Source organism: Grammomys surdaster, unplaced genomic scaffold (assembly GCF_004785775.1).
Source record: "Grammomys surdaster isolate TR1022 unplaced genomic scaffold, NIH_TR_1.0 361, whole genome shotgun sequence".
NCBI lineage: Eukaryota > Metazoa > Chordata > Mammalia > Rodentia > Muridae > Grammomys > Grammomys surdaster.
In genome coordinates this window covers 47,444-64,464 of record NW_021604780.1, presented here as the reverse complement: position 1 = coordinate 64,464, position 17,021 = coordinate 47,444, and the positions used below count along the sequence as shown (strand labels likewise).

The 17,021-nt window shown below is 42.9% G+C and overlaps 2 protein-coding genes across 4 annotated transcripts in view; both read left to right on the top strand.

Annotated features, from left to right (window-relative positions):
• Fetub (fetuin B) overlaps nucleotides 1–4,681 on the top strand; it is a 14,196-nt gene extending 9,515 nt beyond the window's left edge. For all 3 annotated transcript variants that reach the window (XM_028779681.1, XM_028779680.1, XM_028779679.1), the window contains exons 6-8: nucleotides 316–414; nucleotides 2,542–2,655; nucleotides 4,186–4,681. In XM_028779681.1, the coding sequence (XP_028635514.1) occupies nucleotides 316–414; nucleotides 2,542–2,655; nucleotides 4,186–4,548 (576 nt within the window). In that variant the 3' untranslated portion in view covers nucleotides 4,549–4,681. The remainder of the gene's footprint in view (nucleotides 1–315; nucleotides 415–2,541; nucleotides 2,656–4,185) is intronic.
• Nucleotides 4,682–12,642: 7,961 nt separating this feature from the next.
• Nucleotides 12,643–17,021, top strand: part of Hrg (histidine rich glycoprotein) — a 10,286-nt gene continuing 5,907 nt past the window's right edge. Inside the window, exons 1-3 of the mRNA XM_028779699.1 lie at nucleotides 12,643–12,902; nucleotides 14,987–15,097; nucleotides 15,820–15,910. Coding sequence (XP_028635532.1) covers nucleotides 12,720–12,902; nucleotides 14,987–15,097; nucleotides 15,820–15,910 — 385 coding nt within the window. The 5' untranslated portion in view covers nucleotides 12,643–12,719. The remainder of the gene's footprint in view (nucleotides 12,903–14,986; nucleotides 15,098–15,819; nucleotides 15,911–17,021) is intronic.

Here is a 17,021-nt window from a genome sequence, read left to right as displayed (position 1 = left end):
AGTTCTAGTTCTAGTTCTAGTTCTAGTTCTAGTTCTAGTTCTAGTTCGAGTTATGGACAGTTGTGAGTGCCAGGAATTGAACACAGGTCCTTGGAAGAACAGCCAGTGCTCTTAACCACTGAGTCATCTCTCCAGCCCTGATTCATGTTTTCTAAATAGTAGAATTACTGACATGGTCTTGTGCCTGTGGGGACTTTAGGAACAGTGAACTTATGTGTTGACAGTGCCTCAAAATCAGTTATATGAAAGGACTGTTGTCAATCCTGAGTTTCCCTGGGGTAAGATTCTAATGTTTTAACTCTTATTTCATGACAGTGGGTGGCTGGCCCTTCTTACTATGTGGAATATTTGATCAAAGAGTCACCATGTACGAAATCCCAAGCCAGCTGTTCTCTCCAGCCCTCTGACTCTGAGGTGGGTGTTCTTAACCGACTGTGCAATGTACACGTGTCCACAGGTCATCAGTACTTGTTGAGTGCAAATTACACTGGGATGTCACAAAGCATGTGATGCTTTTCCTTCCCTCAAGCAGTTAGAAACTGGGGAGGTCTTGATGCAGTGCTAGGATTTGATTCTAAGTGTGGTTTTCATCATCAATGTAATGTAATAGCAAAAATAATCATGAGAGGACTTGGAATACAGCCTGGTGTTCCATTTTTTTGGACCACTTTTCACAATAGAAAGGCTAAGTAAAATAAGGGATAGACACCCCCAAAACTATCAGAAATATACTGGGGATGTGAATCATCATGTTGTGTTGGAGCACAACTGGGCGAAGGTACTTTTCCTTATTTATTTATAATAAGTGTTCTATTGAGATACAGTTCGTGTACAACAAGATATATATCCTTTTAAAGTAGATTTTTGAGATATATATATATATATATATATATATATATATATATACATATATATATATGCCACCATAACCACCTCACATTTTTTAAAAAATATTTTTATTAGCTCTCAAAAGAAACCCATCTCCATCAATTCAACCCCCACTGCTGCCCTTAGACACCCCTAGAAATTATGAATCTGAGTTCTGTCTTAATAGCTCTGTCCATTTGGACACTTCACACAAATGGGATCATGCAGAGAATGGAGGTGGAGAGAGATATTTATTTGAACAAGAAACTGGACCAATGAACTCCATCTGACTAGCCAATGAATGAGATTGGTGAAGCGTGCCCCCCACAGACCTGCTCTCTGTGCATGCTCCACTCCATGCCAGCACCAGAAAGTCCGGCAGGTTTGATAGCTCATGAAATTCTAGCTAGTGTGGAATGTCCACACAATGTGTTCTTGCCACAGGTTTTTCTAGAAGTTTCTCTTAGAGCCTCTGAACCATGGAGATAAAGAGAAAGAAGGAATGTCTAGGCCACCATTTTTCTCTAATGGATTTTCCCACTGTGAGAAATTTCTGGGTTTCATGTGACCAAAGAAACATATAGAAGGTAGACTTTGAGGCATGTAGTTTCAGAGGGTTAGCATCCATGGCCATCATGTTGGACAGCACCGTAGCAGGCAAGTGGGCATGGTGCTGGAGCAGTTACTGGGAGCTTACATCTTGATCCACAAGTAGAAAGCAGAGAGCTAATTGGGTTTTTGAAACCTCAAATCCCAATCCCAGTGATACATCTCCTCCAACGAGGCTACATCTCCTAATCCTTCCCAACCAGTCTACCAACTGGGGACCAAGCATTCAAATCTGTGAGCCTATAGGGCCGCTCTCATTGGATTTACTATAAAATCACCACATAAGGATTTACTATAAAGAAGAAACTTAGAGATGTATGAAAAGAAAGTTTCAGTGCTAAAAAAAAATAGATTCAATCTAGTTGCTTGACAAAAGAGACTTTTTTAAATACAGAGAAATACTAGATAGCCATAAAGATAATAATTGAAGAAGAAAAAAAAAGACTATCAAATGCCATACAAAGATTTTTACAATATACTGTTCACTGAGAAAATAGTCTTAAAATATTATATGCAATATGATCATAGAATTTAAAAGAAAAATATACATGCATAGGGAAAAGATTAGAAGAAAGGGATCAGATTACAGGTAACGAGAACCATGCATGGAATTACAGGTCACAGTCCTTTCTTTCATTCATATAGTTCTAAATAATAATTTATTGCATTTATAATAAAAAAAAACCCACAATTTTATTTTCAAATAGACAAAAGGTTAAGGAACTGCGAGTGGTTTTGCCTGAGAAGACAAAAATTCATTCAGAATACATTAAGGACTGCTGTAGAGAAGAAAACACCAAGCTTCTAATTGGCCAAGGGCAGATCCAGGGCCAGGCAGTGGACAGTGTGTAGACACAAGGGGACCTTCCTAGAATCCACTGTTCCTGTTCCCATTGCTAGAAGCAAGCTGGACTCAGTTGTTTTTAGATAATTCACAGGGACCTGGCTCCAAGGCAGGAGCCGAAAAGCATGGCACAGCTGCGTGTCTACACAAGCTGAAAGGGAGGGCTGGCATCTCTGCTTACCAGTGACTTAATACTCACATGATGCCTTTCTTTCTTTTAGCCTGTTGGTCTTTGCCAAGGTTCTCTGAGCCAAACTTCTACAAGACAATTTCCTTTTAGATTTCACACCTTTGAAAAAACTGTCACTGTGACTTGTGAGTTTTTCGAATCTCAGGTATTTATCTTTTGGGAAAAAAAACCATTATTATCATTGTGTGTTTGTACAATGTAAGCATATTGCGCACGTGTGCCATGGCACACATGTGGAGCCAGAGGACAACATGGTGTCATTTGTTCTTCCTTTCTACCTTTACACAGGGTCTAGGGGGTTGAACTTGGGTCCCTGGGCTTAAAGGAGTGTGGTGTTTCCTATTGAACCCTGCCATTCTAACCCCCCTTGTGTTTTCAATGGAATCAGGTGATGTATTTCTAGGGGCCTATTTTCCAACCTCTTTTGGCTTTTTCCAAGCTCCAGAATCACTTTCCTTAGGCCACATAAGCCCACACCTATAGGAGAGAAACATATCCTACTGTTTTCGTTATGGCCCTGCAGAATAAGGGAGAATACTCAGGAACAACACAGTGAACTACACACTTGCATAGTTAATACACTTAAGCCTTCAAGGTGCTAAATCTGGTGTCTCCAAGAACCACACCAGGGAGAATCACTTCCGTGAAAATGTTCATTCTCTCTCCACAAACACTAAGTACTTACTGTGGGGTAGCCTGATCCAGTCAGAGAGGCTGCCTGGGCTTTTTCCCTGCTCTGCCCCTATGAGCACTGTTGCCACCCCTGATCTGTCTGGGTCTCGATACCCTCATCATCTGCCTGTTCTGATGTCTAAGACAGACCAGTGGGAAGACTTGGATGGACGGTACTATACTGGGTGTAGCACAAAACAAACGGTAAAAGAGGCCACCTGCTGCCACTCCTGAGAGCAAATGCAACTCCCTAGGGATCCTGAGAACATCCTTTAGCCCCTCTGACCTACTGCTCTGAAATGAAAGATCTCAAGTCCAGCTTCTGCAATTCAGTTGACCCCTATCTGTTATGCTGTTGATCTTTTTATCAGGAAGTCCATTCTTGTAGCTCAGTGGGTCTCAAGCTGTAGGTGGCAACACAGGGGTCACCTACGTATAACCATTGGGAAACACAGATATTTATATCATGATTCATAAGAATGGCGAGATTAGGTCTGGAGAAATGGCTCAGAGGTTAAGAGCACTGGCTGCTCTTCCAGAGGTCCTGAGTTCAATTCCCAGCAACCACATGGTGGCTCACAACCATCTATAATGGGATCTGGTGTCCTCTTCTGGCATGTAGGTGTATATACAGATAGAGCATTCATATGCATAAAATAAATAAAATGAATATTAAAAAAAGAATACCGAGATTATGAAAATAATTTTATAGTTGGGGGTTACTACAAGATGAACTGTTGTAAAGGGTCGCAGCATTAGGAAGTTTGAAAAGCACCGATGTAGCTGGCTCTAAGCGTTCAGAAACACTCCAAGCAAAGATGAGTGTGGTAACCATGCCTGTAATCCCAGCACTCAGGGTACTTGAGGTGAAGATGATGAATTTGAGCCTAGGCTATCTTAAGACCATGTTACAAATATGCAGTCACAAAACAACTGGGCCTGGTGTGGGTTATGGCAGGGCATTCCCTGTAGAATTCTGCATTTAAAAACATTGTCATTTCAGGCTCAGGTCCCTGGAGGTGAGAACCCTGCTGTTACTCAGGCCCCTAAGAAAGTCCCTCAGAAAAACACAGCAGTCGCTACCAGCTCCCCCTCCATAACTGCACCAAGGGGATCTATCCAGCACCTCCCTGACCTGGATGTTGAGAAGCCTGAAGACTCCAAGGGAGAGAGTCCTGAGGAAACCTTTCCTGTGCAGCTGGATCTAACCACAAATCCCCAGGGGGACACACTGGATGTTTCCTTCCTCTACCTGGACCCTGAGGAAAAGAAACTGGTGGTCCTGCCTTTCCCTGGAAAGGAACAGCGCTCCGCTGAGTGCCCAGGGCCTGCAGAGGAGAAGAACCCTCTGATTCTCCCACCCTGAAACTCTCTAACTGGGTTCCATAGGAGTATGGTCCCCTGCAGTAGATGGGAGGTGGTGGGAATTGGGAAGAACACAGATGATCAAATGTAGACAGGCTAATAAAGTGTGTCCTTCTGATGCTTCTCTATCTCAACATGTTGACTGGAAATGGAAATGAGACTAAATCCCCATTCTCGATGGCACTGGTTGGGTTTTGTACACTGGGTGGCATCCTGTATAAACTGCCCAGACTCCAACTACCTTTTCATTTCTCTTTCGTTTCTTAGAAGAATTCTTTTAACATCTTTACTTACACAGAACTGATATAATACACATAAACCAGAATGGCTATAAGGTCACTCAAAGATTTAATCTAATGGGTCTATCGAAATCTGAAGCTTACTGTTGTCACAAATACCCTTTCTGTAGCTTGTGACTATGACTTCAGTCTTTTCTATGATAAAAGGGCCATGTTCTTAGAAGAGGTACTATAAATAACCTCCAGCTTTCTTTTTGAAAATTATTTAAACATTTTTTCATACAGTATATTTTTTATCATTTTCTTCCATTCCCAGTCTCCTCCCAAGTTCATGAAGTTAGGAGTTCAAGTTTCTTTCCCTCTCTTAAAAGAAAGGGGGGAACATATACACAAAACCAAGTTCCTCCCAAAGGCACAAAGCAAACAAACAAAACCCAACGAGATCCCATGGAGTCCATTTTTTTTAACTACTCCTGAGCATGAGACCTGTCCTGGAGTGTGGCCAATACACAGTATCGCTCCATTGACGAAAACTGATTTTCCCTCTCCAAGCAGTTATCAATTGCAAACAGCTTTTTAGTTAGTGGATCCACTCCCCTTCTCCATGCTAGAATTTATCTGGCTTGAGCTTTTGCAGGTCTTGTGTATGATGGCCCAGACTCTGAGGTCATATGTGCTGTAGCCCTGGAGAATCTAGAACATGGTGTTTCCTTGGAGTCATCCACTACTTCTGGCTCTTACAATCTGTATTACTCTCTGCACATTGTCCAGTTCATGGGTCTCTGCGTTAATTACCACCTACTTCAAGAATAAGCTTCTCTGATGAAAGCTGAGCAATACTCTGATCTATGGGTACAGCGACATGTCATTTGGAGTCATTTTATCATAATGTTCATTTAGCAGAATAACAGTAGTAGGTTTTCCCCTGCGTCCCATGACCTATCTGGTCTTGGGTTCTTGGCCATGTTATATGGGTTCCATATAGTAGAGCAGGGCTATTTTAGGTCACAACATTTGAAGCTATAGAGATTGATGACAACTGTGTGCAGAGCACCTTCCAGCACCATGAATGCTAAGTCAGCAAGGTGAAGCTGCTATCTGAGCACCAGCTCAATCCCTCCGTGTTTGATAGCATAACTACTAATTGTTTTGTCTCTTAGTTCATTGAATTACTGTCTCTATATAATATTACATATAATTATATATAATTTATTTTTATTTTCTGTTCATTGGTATTTTGTCTGCATGTATGTCAGTGTGAGGGTATCACAAGCCCTAGAATTGAAGTTACAGACAGGTGTGAGCTGCCATGTGAGTGCTGGGAATTGAATCTGGATCCTCTGGGAAGAGCAGACAGTGCTTGTCTTAGTTAGTGTCCCATTGGTGTGAAGAGACATCATGACCAAGGTAACTCTCATAAAGGAAAAGAGTTAATTGGGGGCTGGCTTACAGTTTAGTTTATTGTCATCATGCGGGGAACTGAGAGTTCTACCTCTTGATCTGAATGCATTAGAAGGAGGCTATCCTGTATTCCACGCTGGGCAGAACGTGAGCATATGTATGACTTCAAAGCCTACCTCCACAGTGACACACTTCCTCCAACAAGGCCACACCTTCTAATAGTGCCACACCAATGGGCTAAGCATTCAAATACATGAGTCTATGGAGGAAGCCCTAGTTTTAACTGTTGAACTATCTCCCCAGCCTCTGAATTTTTCTTCACGTTTCTCTTAATTACTTTGAGCTCTTTGCCAAGCAGCCAATAGTTCTTCATTTTAAATGTTGGATTTCTGGTGCTTTCTTTACATGATTGTACTTGAACAATGTGGCATTCATTAGCACCTGGATATTTGAAGAAGCCTGGGGACTTGTCACAGTCACTGGTCAGGACATGTATAGTTTCTTGGTAGGCTACCTGTTTGGCCCCACAAATGGGCTTCCTGCTAGAGTTTTTTGGACAGTTGGCCTTTTGCTAGGGTGTGATGGTCAGTCTGCTTTCCTATGAATGAAGCATTTCCATGAATGAATAATGTTCAGATTGGCGTTTAGGAACATGGATAATCCCAAAGCAGCTACCTCACCGTCAAGTCCTACCTCAGCACAGATGGGACTCTCAGGAGCGCTCTACCATAGACTCTCCCTAGCCCATTTTCTGGCTTTGACTCCTCATTTAACATGTTAGTCAATGTACATGCTCAGCTTTACAGGTGAAAGCTGTGCACAAATAAATCATTTCCTTAATTCCCTATTTGCCTCCTCTTAAAGGACTAGCCTGGATTGCCTATACTGTGTCCAACCTCAGTTTCTTTTCATCTACCTTGAAGGTCTGGGGTCTTGACAGTAGGCCCCCTTAGTGAGTCAGGAACACAAAAAAGCTCTCTCTCTCTCTCTCTGTCTTTCTGTCTCTCTGTCTCTGTGTGTGTGTGTGTGTGTGTCTGTCTGTCTGTCTGTCTGTCTGTCTGTGTGTCCTGTTCCATCCATTTGAACCAGCAGATGTACCACTCTCCATTGTTATATAAACCCTCAGAACAAACATCAAAGGGAATGAAGGGCCCATCATGACATTCAATTGTGGCCTTCCCTTTTCCATATTTAAAAAATCATGGAGCCAATTTCCTCTCTGTTGGAAATACACACACACACACACACATACACACACACACACACACACACACACACACACAATCAGTCAGGATCTGATAAGAAGCAGAACGAGGCAAATCAACCCAACCAAAAAGGCATAGGTGATGATTGAAGAGAGGTGGTAGGCTACCCAAGCCCAGTGTGAGCTGAGCTGTGGATCAGAGCCTGCCGGGAAAGAGCAACCTTGGTGATAGGATAGAGAACCTGAGACTGATCAAGTGGATAAATGCACTGCCTTTTTCCTCCCTCTGTCCACTCTTCTCTACACTTTGGCTCTTTGAGCCCAATAGTAAACCAACCAGTACAGAAGCTGGCATTCACTGATCCGTGTAGGCTTAGAATTTTCAAAACCTACTTTAATAAGGGTTTTCAAATGCTTCAACCCCCGCCCATTATAGCCCACCATCCAAAGGTAGGGGAGAAAAGATGGTAAATAGGACAAGGGATGTAGGCCTGTGTAGAAGTAGTTCTTGCAGGTGTTCTTTCAGTAGTTCTTTCTCTGTTGTCAGGATACCAGCAGTCCAGTTCAGTAGTGTCAGGATACCAGATACAAATCAGCAGCAGTGGCACAATCCAGCAGAAACAGCCAGGCCTCCGAAGAATGGGCATGAATCAGTGGGACTGACCAGAACCAACTAGGGTGCCAGAAGTTCTCAGCCATGCCTCTCTCAACTAAGCAAAGATGCAAGACCAACGAAGTATTGCAAGGCTAGCTATGTAAGCACCCCATCCCTGGTCACTGAGTCCTATTTATACTCTCTTCAAGCACCGTGTGTCCTCATGAGGGTCTTGCCTTAGCAAAACACCATGTGAGTCTTCCTCAGCAAGACACCTCGTGAATCTGCATCACTTGACACAACCAGAAACTTCTACTTAAAATCCCTGGGATTTGGGCCAAATAAAGAAAATCAAACAGAGATAGACCTGGGGCAAACAGAGAAAGACCATCAGACCAGTCCCAGCAGAGGGTTTTCCTAAGGCTAGTCTATAAGCCACACTGAAAGAAAGATGGAAAGGACCTTGGGCTTTGTAACTCCCTCTAACTATGATCTTCTTCTTTTCTTGACTACATTCTTGGAGTAGGCTGTTCCTGTACTCACCACTCCTTATCCACCATTCTTTCTTTCCCATAATCTGCTAATTGGATGCTAAAATATCCTTAGTCTAAAGTCAAAGCAGGGTCTTTGTTTACATCTACTTTGCTCTTTGTGTTATGGTCACGCTGACTCGATTTTCAAACTTTCTCAAGCAGACATCATCTCACTTCTCTGCGCTTCTTGCCTTACCAGCAACACTGTCTGAGACCCAAGCTCCAATTCCTCTTCTCTTGTTCAGCTCTTAGATGTGTGCAGTTTATCTAGTTTCCAATTTGCGATTTTCTTCTCTTAGTCTGCAAATTTCATGTGTGCAAGACAACCAATATCCTTGCCAAATAAACAGTGATTTGCAGATTGCTAATGCTAATTGTTCTGGAACTATAGGAGTTGAACATTTCTACATGAGTGATATTACACTTCTTCCTGGACTGGTGAGATAGCTCAGTGGGAAAAGATGATTGCTAGCAAGCTTGATGACTTGAGTTTGATCTCCAAGACCAATGTCATAGAAAGAGGAAAAACAATCTCCAAATGTTAGTCTATGACCTCCCTGATATTCCTGTGATTCCAGGTCACAATATTGGGTCTTCAGAGGACAAAAGTACTGATTCTAAAAGTTCATTCCTGAATACTGTTCTAAATGTGTTCCTTATACTTCTTGAGTCAGCCTTGGCCTTCGGTGAGCAATGGCATTTTGAACACATTAATAATAACAAGAGTTACCAATTATGCATTGATGTTACATTAAGGACAGAAATTAAAGCCCTTCCCTTTGGAGTCATTTAACCAAGAGTGAGTCCAGATATGAATAATCTACTCTGCTTTCCCTGTGTCTTCCCTCATCCCTGTCTGTCTGCGATATGAGTCTGAATCCATGCCTGCCTAAAGGCTATCTTGTAAATCTGTCTGTCTCTATTTCTCTGTGTATCCCTAACAAGGAGACAATACTGTTTTGAATTTATTGAAGAATACAAAAATATCACATGAGGAAAGAAGGAATTCTTTATAGAAATCTTTCACAGAGTTTGACAAGGGACTAAGTCAGCGACTCCAACTGACCCAGAAAACAAACAGTATTGCAACATCATTGTTTCTTAAGCAATATCTGTATGTTGCAACATTTATGGTGGATTATATAAGGGATTCCCAACCTACAAACACACATGCTTTGCTCATGGGCCAGGGGCATGAGGAGTACATATGTGAGGATCACACTTGTGCATTAGCTTAGGTTGTAAAAGTTGATTTCACCCAGGCAGTGGTGGCTCATACATCTTTAATCCCAGCACTTGGGAGGCAGAGGCAAGTGGATCTCTGAGTTCCAGGATCGCCAGGGCTTCTTATAAAAGTCCTGTTTCAAAAAACAAACGAACAAACAAACAAACAGTTGACTTCTTACACAGAGAAACCCTGTCTACAAACAGACAAACAAACAAAACAAAACCCTTTCCCCAGTCTTCATTCCTCTTCTCCTGTGAAAAGATGGAGAATCCTTCCCCCTTCCCCCAATATCCCTGGCACATCAAGTCTCTGCAGGGGCTAGGTGCATCCTCTTTCACTGAAGCCAGACAAGGCATTCCAGTTAAAAGAACAGGATACACAGGCAGGCAACAGGTTTCAGGACAGCCCCTGCTCCAGTTGTTGGGGGGTCTGCATGAAGAACACTCTGCTCATCTGCTGCATATGTGCAGGAGGCTTAGGTCCGGCCTGTGTATGTTCTTTGATTGGTGGTTCAGTTTCTGACAGCCCCAAGGGTCCCGGTTAGTTAAGAGTCTGTTGGTCTTCCTGCGAAGTTCCTATCCCCTGCAGGGCCCTCAATTCTTCCCCCAACTCTTTTATAAGACTTCCTGAGCTCTGTCCAATGTTTGGCTGTGGGTCTCTGCATCTGTTTCATTTGTCTGCTTGCTGGAGTCTCTCAGAGGACAGTCATGCTAGGCTCCTGTCTGCAGGTATAAGAGTATCATTAATAGTGCCAGAGTTTGGTGCTTGACCATGGGACGAATCGAGGTGTTTTCATAATACTGTATCGCCACTTATGGACTCCATCAATGTGTCTCTGTCTTCAGTTTCTTTTTGTGTCCTTGTCTCCATACAAAGCCCAGTCCTTCTCAGCCTTGGCAACACTTTGAAATGATCTGGGAATTTGACAACTATCCTTGCTTGGATCCATCACTAGTTTTAACTGAAGGGATCTGGACACCTGAAATGATAGTTTTCCTTCTGCTGGATGTGAAACCCAGGACTATATGCATGCTCAGCAAGAATCTACCACCAAGTACCTCCAGTCCAACACTAGGGTTTTTCTTAAAGTTCCTTGAATACTTCTAATGTGGAAGCAAGGTTAGTCACCATTGCTGCAGATCTTCACTTTAGAGAAAGCTCAGGAAGAGGTGACATGCTATAGTGACACTCCATGCAGCAGTCAGGAGAAAATCTAGGCAGGATCTCTTAGATTCCTTCTGAAGCTGCAGCCTCTACAAGCACGGAGGCACCACACTGTGGAGGGGTTGGATAGAAGCTGCTGTATTCAGCCATGTTCCCAGTGACAAGCCCTTCCCCAAATGGGATAGTCACCCAATTTCTCAGTCCCTGTCTGTCTCACCAATGTCTTCTTTCATATGATTTTCTTTAAGGGCCACAAGTAATGAGGATGGCATGGGAAGGCCCCTAGTTATAGCACAAACACTAGTGATAGTAAGTGGTACTAGTCACTCTGCACTTATGCTGTGCCTAAGGTTGCACTGACTGACATAGACATGGCTTCTTATTCATTGCACAGAATTGCCAAAAACTAGCAATTCACATTTTATAAATAAATTAAAAAAAAAAGAAAACCTAGGAGTCAAAGGATGTGGTGGTTTGAATAAGAATGCCTCCCGCCCCAGATTTTTATGTCAACTTGACACAAGCTAAAGTTATCTGAGAGGAGGGAGCCTCGATTAAGAAAATGCCTCCGTAAGATTGGGTTAGAGGCAGGCCTGTAGAGTATTTTCCTAATTAGTGATTGATGGGGGCAGGCCCAGCCTATTCTTGGTGGGGCCACCCCTGGGCTGGTGGCCCTGGGTTCTATAAGAAAGCAGGCTGAGCAAACAATAAGGGGAAAGCAGGCAAGCAGCACTCATCTCGGGTCTCTGTATCAGCTCCCACTTCCAGTTCCTCGTGCTGAGTTCCTGTCCCAACTTCCTCCCATGATGAACGCTGATGTAGAAATGTGAGCCAAATAAACCCTTTCCTCTCCAAGTTGCTTTTGGGCATGGGGTTTCATCACAGCAATAGGAACTTAATTAAGACAACTCCACACAGGTTCATACATATTGGAATGCTTAGTCATCAGATAGTGGAACTGCTTGAGAAGGCTTAGGAGGCGTGGCCTTGATGGAGTGAACGTGGCCTTGTTAGAGGAAGGGTGTCACTCAGAGTGGGCTTTGAAGTTTCAATTGCCTAAGCCAGGCCTAGGTGCTCTCTCTTTCTGCTGCCGCAGATGAAGAGGTGGAACTTTCAGTGATATCTCACTACCATGTCTGCCTGTGCATGCCACCATGCTTCTTATAATGATGATAATGGACTAACCCTCTGAAACCAAAGCAAGCTCCAATTGAATGCTTTCTTTTTATAAGAGTTGCCATTGTCCTGGTGTCTCTTCACAGCAGTAGAACAGTAACTAAGGCAGAGGGGTTCTACAGCATCACACAGTAAGAAAATAACAGTGCCAGGGTTAGAAATGTCCGTCTGGTTCCACAGTCACAGCTGAAGGTCGTGCCCTTTGAGGGGCAGGTTGTTGAGTGAGTTAGCTCCCTCAGATAATTCAGTTGTGTTCCACTGAGGAATTTCAGTGCCATAATCCAAAGATGCAGTGGACAGTAGAGATTCCCAAATGAGACAGAAGAAAACTTACTCCCAACTCCATTGCCATACCCACACAATAAGTGCTTAGGGTCAAACCCACCCTGAATCAGTTGTCTACCAGGTATAGGGTATTGCACAAATGATGGTTTTATCCACTCATTGGTGTTATGTCTCAACTTTCTCTACACTAATCATTGACAGACTGTTGACAGATATTTGAACCTGAGGTCAAAGTGAACATGCCCAGTTATACAACTAAAAAATCTATAAAGACCTTTATCAATTGAGTGTGTGTCACTGTAGAATTCTCTGCTATGGTGGGCCACAGCGGATGATGCTTTAGCACAATGAAGGCGCTCACCACAGCATTGCTTCTAGTCACCCTGCAGTGTTCCCATGCCCTGACTCCCACCAACTGTGATGCTTCTGAGCCTTTGGCTGAGAAAGCTCTAGACCTGATCAATAAAGGGCGGAGGAGTGGCTATGCTTTCCAGCTGCTTCGGGTCTCTGACGCCCACTTGGACAGAGTGGTAAGACATGGCCAATGGAGGAACTGAGCTGGGGGACAGTGTGGAAGGGGGGAAGGGACTGGAGCCTCAGAGCAGACTACTATGCATAATTAACAACTTTAATCAGGTTTCTTGTTTAGTTTCTGAGGCTTGCTCTAAATCGTTGGGTTTGCCTCTAAGCTAATTTTTGTTATTGGCATGTCAGTAACTATGCATCAATCTGTAACTATTCTGAGGCACTCTAGAGCCCACTGAATACTGGGAACTCTGAAAAGAAAACTAGAATTAAGCCGGGCGGTGGTGGCACATGCCTTTAATCCCAGCACTTGGGAGGCAGAAGCAGGCGGATTTCTGAGTCTGAGGCCAGCCTACTACAGAGTGAGCTCCAGGACAGCCCGGGCTATAAAGAGAAACCCTGTCTTGAAAAACCAAAAAAAAAAAAAAAAAAAAAAAAAGAAAGAAAAGAAAAAAGAAAACTAGAATTAGCTGCGCTTCTCAAGAAAATGATAGTCTGCAAAATTCATGTAGGCCAACTGTGAAAAATAGGATAATTTTGTGACCATATGCATACCAAAGATATTGGAGTGATTTAATGACAGATCTTTTAATACTGAAAGAGAAATATGTTGGTGTGTTCAGGAGAATAGACAGGATTTGAATAGGTGTATTCTGGCATCACATCTTCCCGAGAGAGCAGGGAATTAGCAAGAGGGAAATTGTAAAGCAATTGACTAAGCAGATAGGGATTATGGGAGTTCAGCAGGGCTCTGGAAAGGCTGGATGGAGTCCAGTGTGAAGTTGGAAGAGAATATGAGCTGATCTTGAAGCCAAGCAAGCTTGCTGTCTTGTTTAAATGGTATGGTTGTTTAAATCAGATTTGATAGCCTAATAGGGACTATGGAAAGATGTTGTTTCCTCGCCCTGCAGAAATAACAGTAACAACAACAACAACAATAACAATTTCATACATTTTCTTCGATGGAATGTCTGAAAGCAGGAAGCCAGACCAGGAACAACTGCAGATGATACACAAAGCAGTTTATACTTTTACAGCATTGGAGATGGGGAGCCACTGCCAAATGCAGAAAACAGGAACACAGGAACTTAAGATAACAAACAACTTAATGACCATCTGTCACACTCTGGGGTCTTTATCACATTTGTCTGACACAGGGTCAAAGAGACTGCTACCACTGAATAGCAGAACAGAAAGTGGAGGGAGGGGACAGAGGCAAGTGATAGGGACATGGGCTAAGAAGCTGCTCATGTATCCAGGAATGCAGAAATGAGGACCAGACCAAGGCAGTGGTCAAAATACCGACTAGACAAGGCATGAGAGACAGTTCAAGGAAAGACTATTCAGCCTTGTTTATGATTGGCTAAAGGAAAAAAGCTGATAGTCACAAGATGTATTTATATTTTTTTTTCCTTGCTTGTTTTGTCCTGCTGCTAAAGAGGGAAAGCCAGTTCAGGAGCAGAGGACAGGTCCACAAATACAGACCAGAGGAGGTGATAGCTATTGTCACTTTTAACTCTGGGCTTGCACTTTCAACACCTACCCAAACCAATGGGCCATTTAGTAGCAGCTTTTTAAAGGTGAGAGAAGAAAGCTCTGGATCCATAGTAGTAGCACTTGGGACTGTGAAGCAGAAAGATCAGTTCAAAGCCAGCCTGGATTCTTCCATCCTGGGATCCTGTTCTTTAAAAAAAGAGAGAATGAACAATGGACAGAGAAATGGAAATGGGAAGAAAGAGAGAGAAAGAAAGGGGAGGGGGCAGGAAAGAAGGGGGTGGAGGAGAATGGAGGAAAGAAAGGAAAGGGAAAGGGCACGGGGCTCAGCAGTTAAGAACACTGGCTGTTCTTCCAGAGGACCCACATGGCAGCTCACAATTGTCTAGAACTCCAGTTCCAGGGGATCTAACACCCTCACACAGACATACGTACAGGCAAAAACACTAATGTACATAACATAAGAATAATTAAATCATTAAACAAATAAAATGTACAACAACAACAACAGCAACAAAAACCAAAATAAGTCAAAACAAATAAAATCTCTGTGTTCCCGCATCCTCCTGACCTGTTCCTTCCTTGTCACCCTTAGGGAACAGCCACCATCTACTACTTAGTTTTAGATGTGATAGAATCTGACTGTTGGGTCCTCTCCACAAAAGCCCAGGATGACTGTCTTCCAGCTAGGTGGCCGTCTGAAATAGTAAGTAACTGGGGCCACTGGGTTCTTCTCATCATCTAGTGTTCCATCTAGTCCGCTCAGTCACGGGAGTATAGTCTGGGCTATGCTGGGCTACCACAATGGGAAAAGCTGCTGGTGCTTGAGATTCATGAAGATGATATTAACCTTCAAGAGTACCCTCTCAGTCCCCTGGGATAGCATCACCAGCTTCAAGTCTTGGGCAAATCAGCAAACATCCTTAGACTTCAGTCTTCTCAACTCTAAAGGGAGAGTTGGAGTACATGGACTCCAATGTTGTTTCCAGACCACATAGCCTCTGAATTTATGAACTGGAAATTGTGTGCTGTGAAGACTGATCCCATTAGCAGTAATGGCCATAGTGGCACTGAGGAATTAGGTCTCGTCCTGCATGTGGATCTGGATACTGAGGCCAGTCTCCCTTTCCCAGGTGAGAGTACAAAGCAATGAGCAGACACAGGATGCTAATTCCAGAAGTGAAAGCTTTACACACCACGGGGCTCTATCTGGTGCTGCCTCCTTTGAAAACATTTAGGATATGGTCACAGTCCTTTTAAATAGATGCTCTCATAGGGTGTGTGGTGCCAATGGTGTGCAGCACAGTCTGCGATAAGACAGATGGAGAGACTCCCGAATACACATTATGTGAGATGGTCACTGTGTTTCCTCACAGTCAACCTGATTCACACAGGTCCATAAGTGCTTAAAATCCTCTTGTTTTACAGGTGATTGGACAATGTAAGGTAATAGTCACAAGATACTCAAATGAGTCTCAAGATCTTATCGTGAATGGCTATAACTGCACCACAAGTTCTGGTAAGGTCATCTGCTGGATTGCTAATTGATTCCAAGTTAACACGGAACTCGGTCTTCACAGTGGCACCCATTATGTAACAGCATGACAGAATGGGAGGGGGAGCTTGTCCACTGGGTCTCCATTAATTAGAATATGAATCTCCTGAAAATACACAGAGGGCAGCTCCCTGCCTCTGGCATACCTCTCTTAAGGAGATTTATTGTTTAGAGGCGGGGATTTAAAGAGACAATATACACCACTGCAGAGGCTTAGTTCTGAGGTTAGGCCGGCTTGAATTCAAACCTCATTATTTACCAGTTACTTCTTAGTCAACGCTGTTGAGATGGAACCATGTCTTCATCTTGTCTAGATTTTGCCCCCAAGGTCATGGCATTAAATGCAGGCCAACTCCAACTGTTTTATCTCCAGAGTAATTGTAGCAAGGGGCACAGGTTACTTAATCTATTTTGGCTTTCCTTGTTTAGAATTCTTGTTGGAATGAAATAGAATGTGTATGCTTTGCAGAGTACTTAGCACTTGGTAAAAATTGGCTTCAATAGTTAAAAGTTCTATATTCCAGTGTATAAACTAGTTATATACTGTGTTATATAGTGCCAATCATCTCACACAAGGCTATGAAGTAAATGTTATGGAACTTTTTATTGCAGAGATAAAAATAATTGGGGCTGGCAAAGATTCCAAGGTGTGTTCTCAGAAGCTCATTGAGACATGACAAAGAATGCTATTTCTCCATCTCTACAGACTCTTTAAGTATTTTAGTATTTTTCCAAAAGAATTAGGGTTTTTGTTGTTGTTGTTGTTTGGTTGCTTTTTTGTTATTGTTTATTTGGTTGTTTTTAACAAAACAGGATTTCTCTGTTTAGCCCTGGGTGTCCTGGAACTCACACCTCCTGAATGCTGGGATTAAAGGCATGTGCCATAATTTTAAAAGGACATATTTTAGCTCAAACAGTCCAGGAGTTCAGACTGAACAGTCAACAACACAGTACCTTCTACAGCAAATTGCTTATAGAGGTGTGAGTCTGAAGGCAGCTACAGGGTGATTCTCTGTGGGTGAAAAAGAAAGGAGAGAGAGAGAGAGAGAGAGAGAGAGAGAGAGAGAGAGAGAGA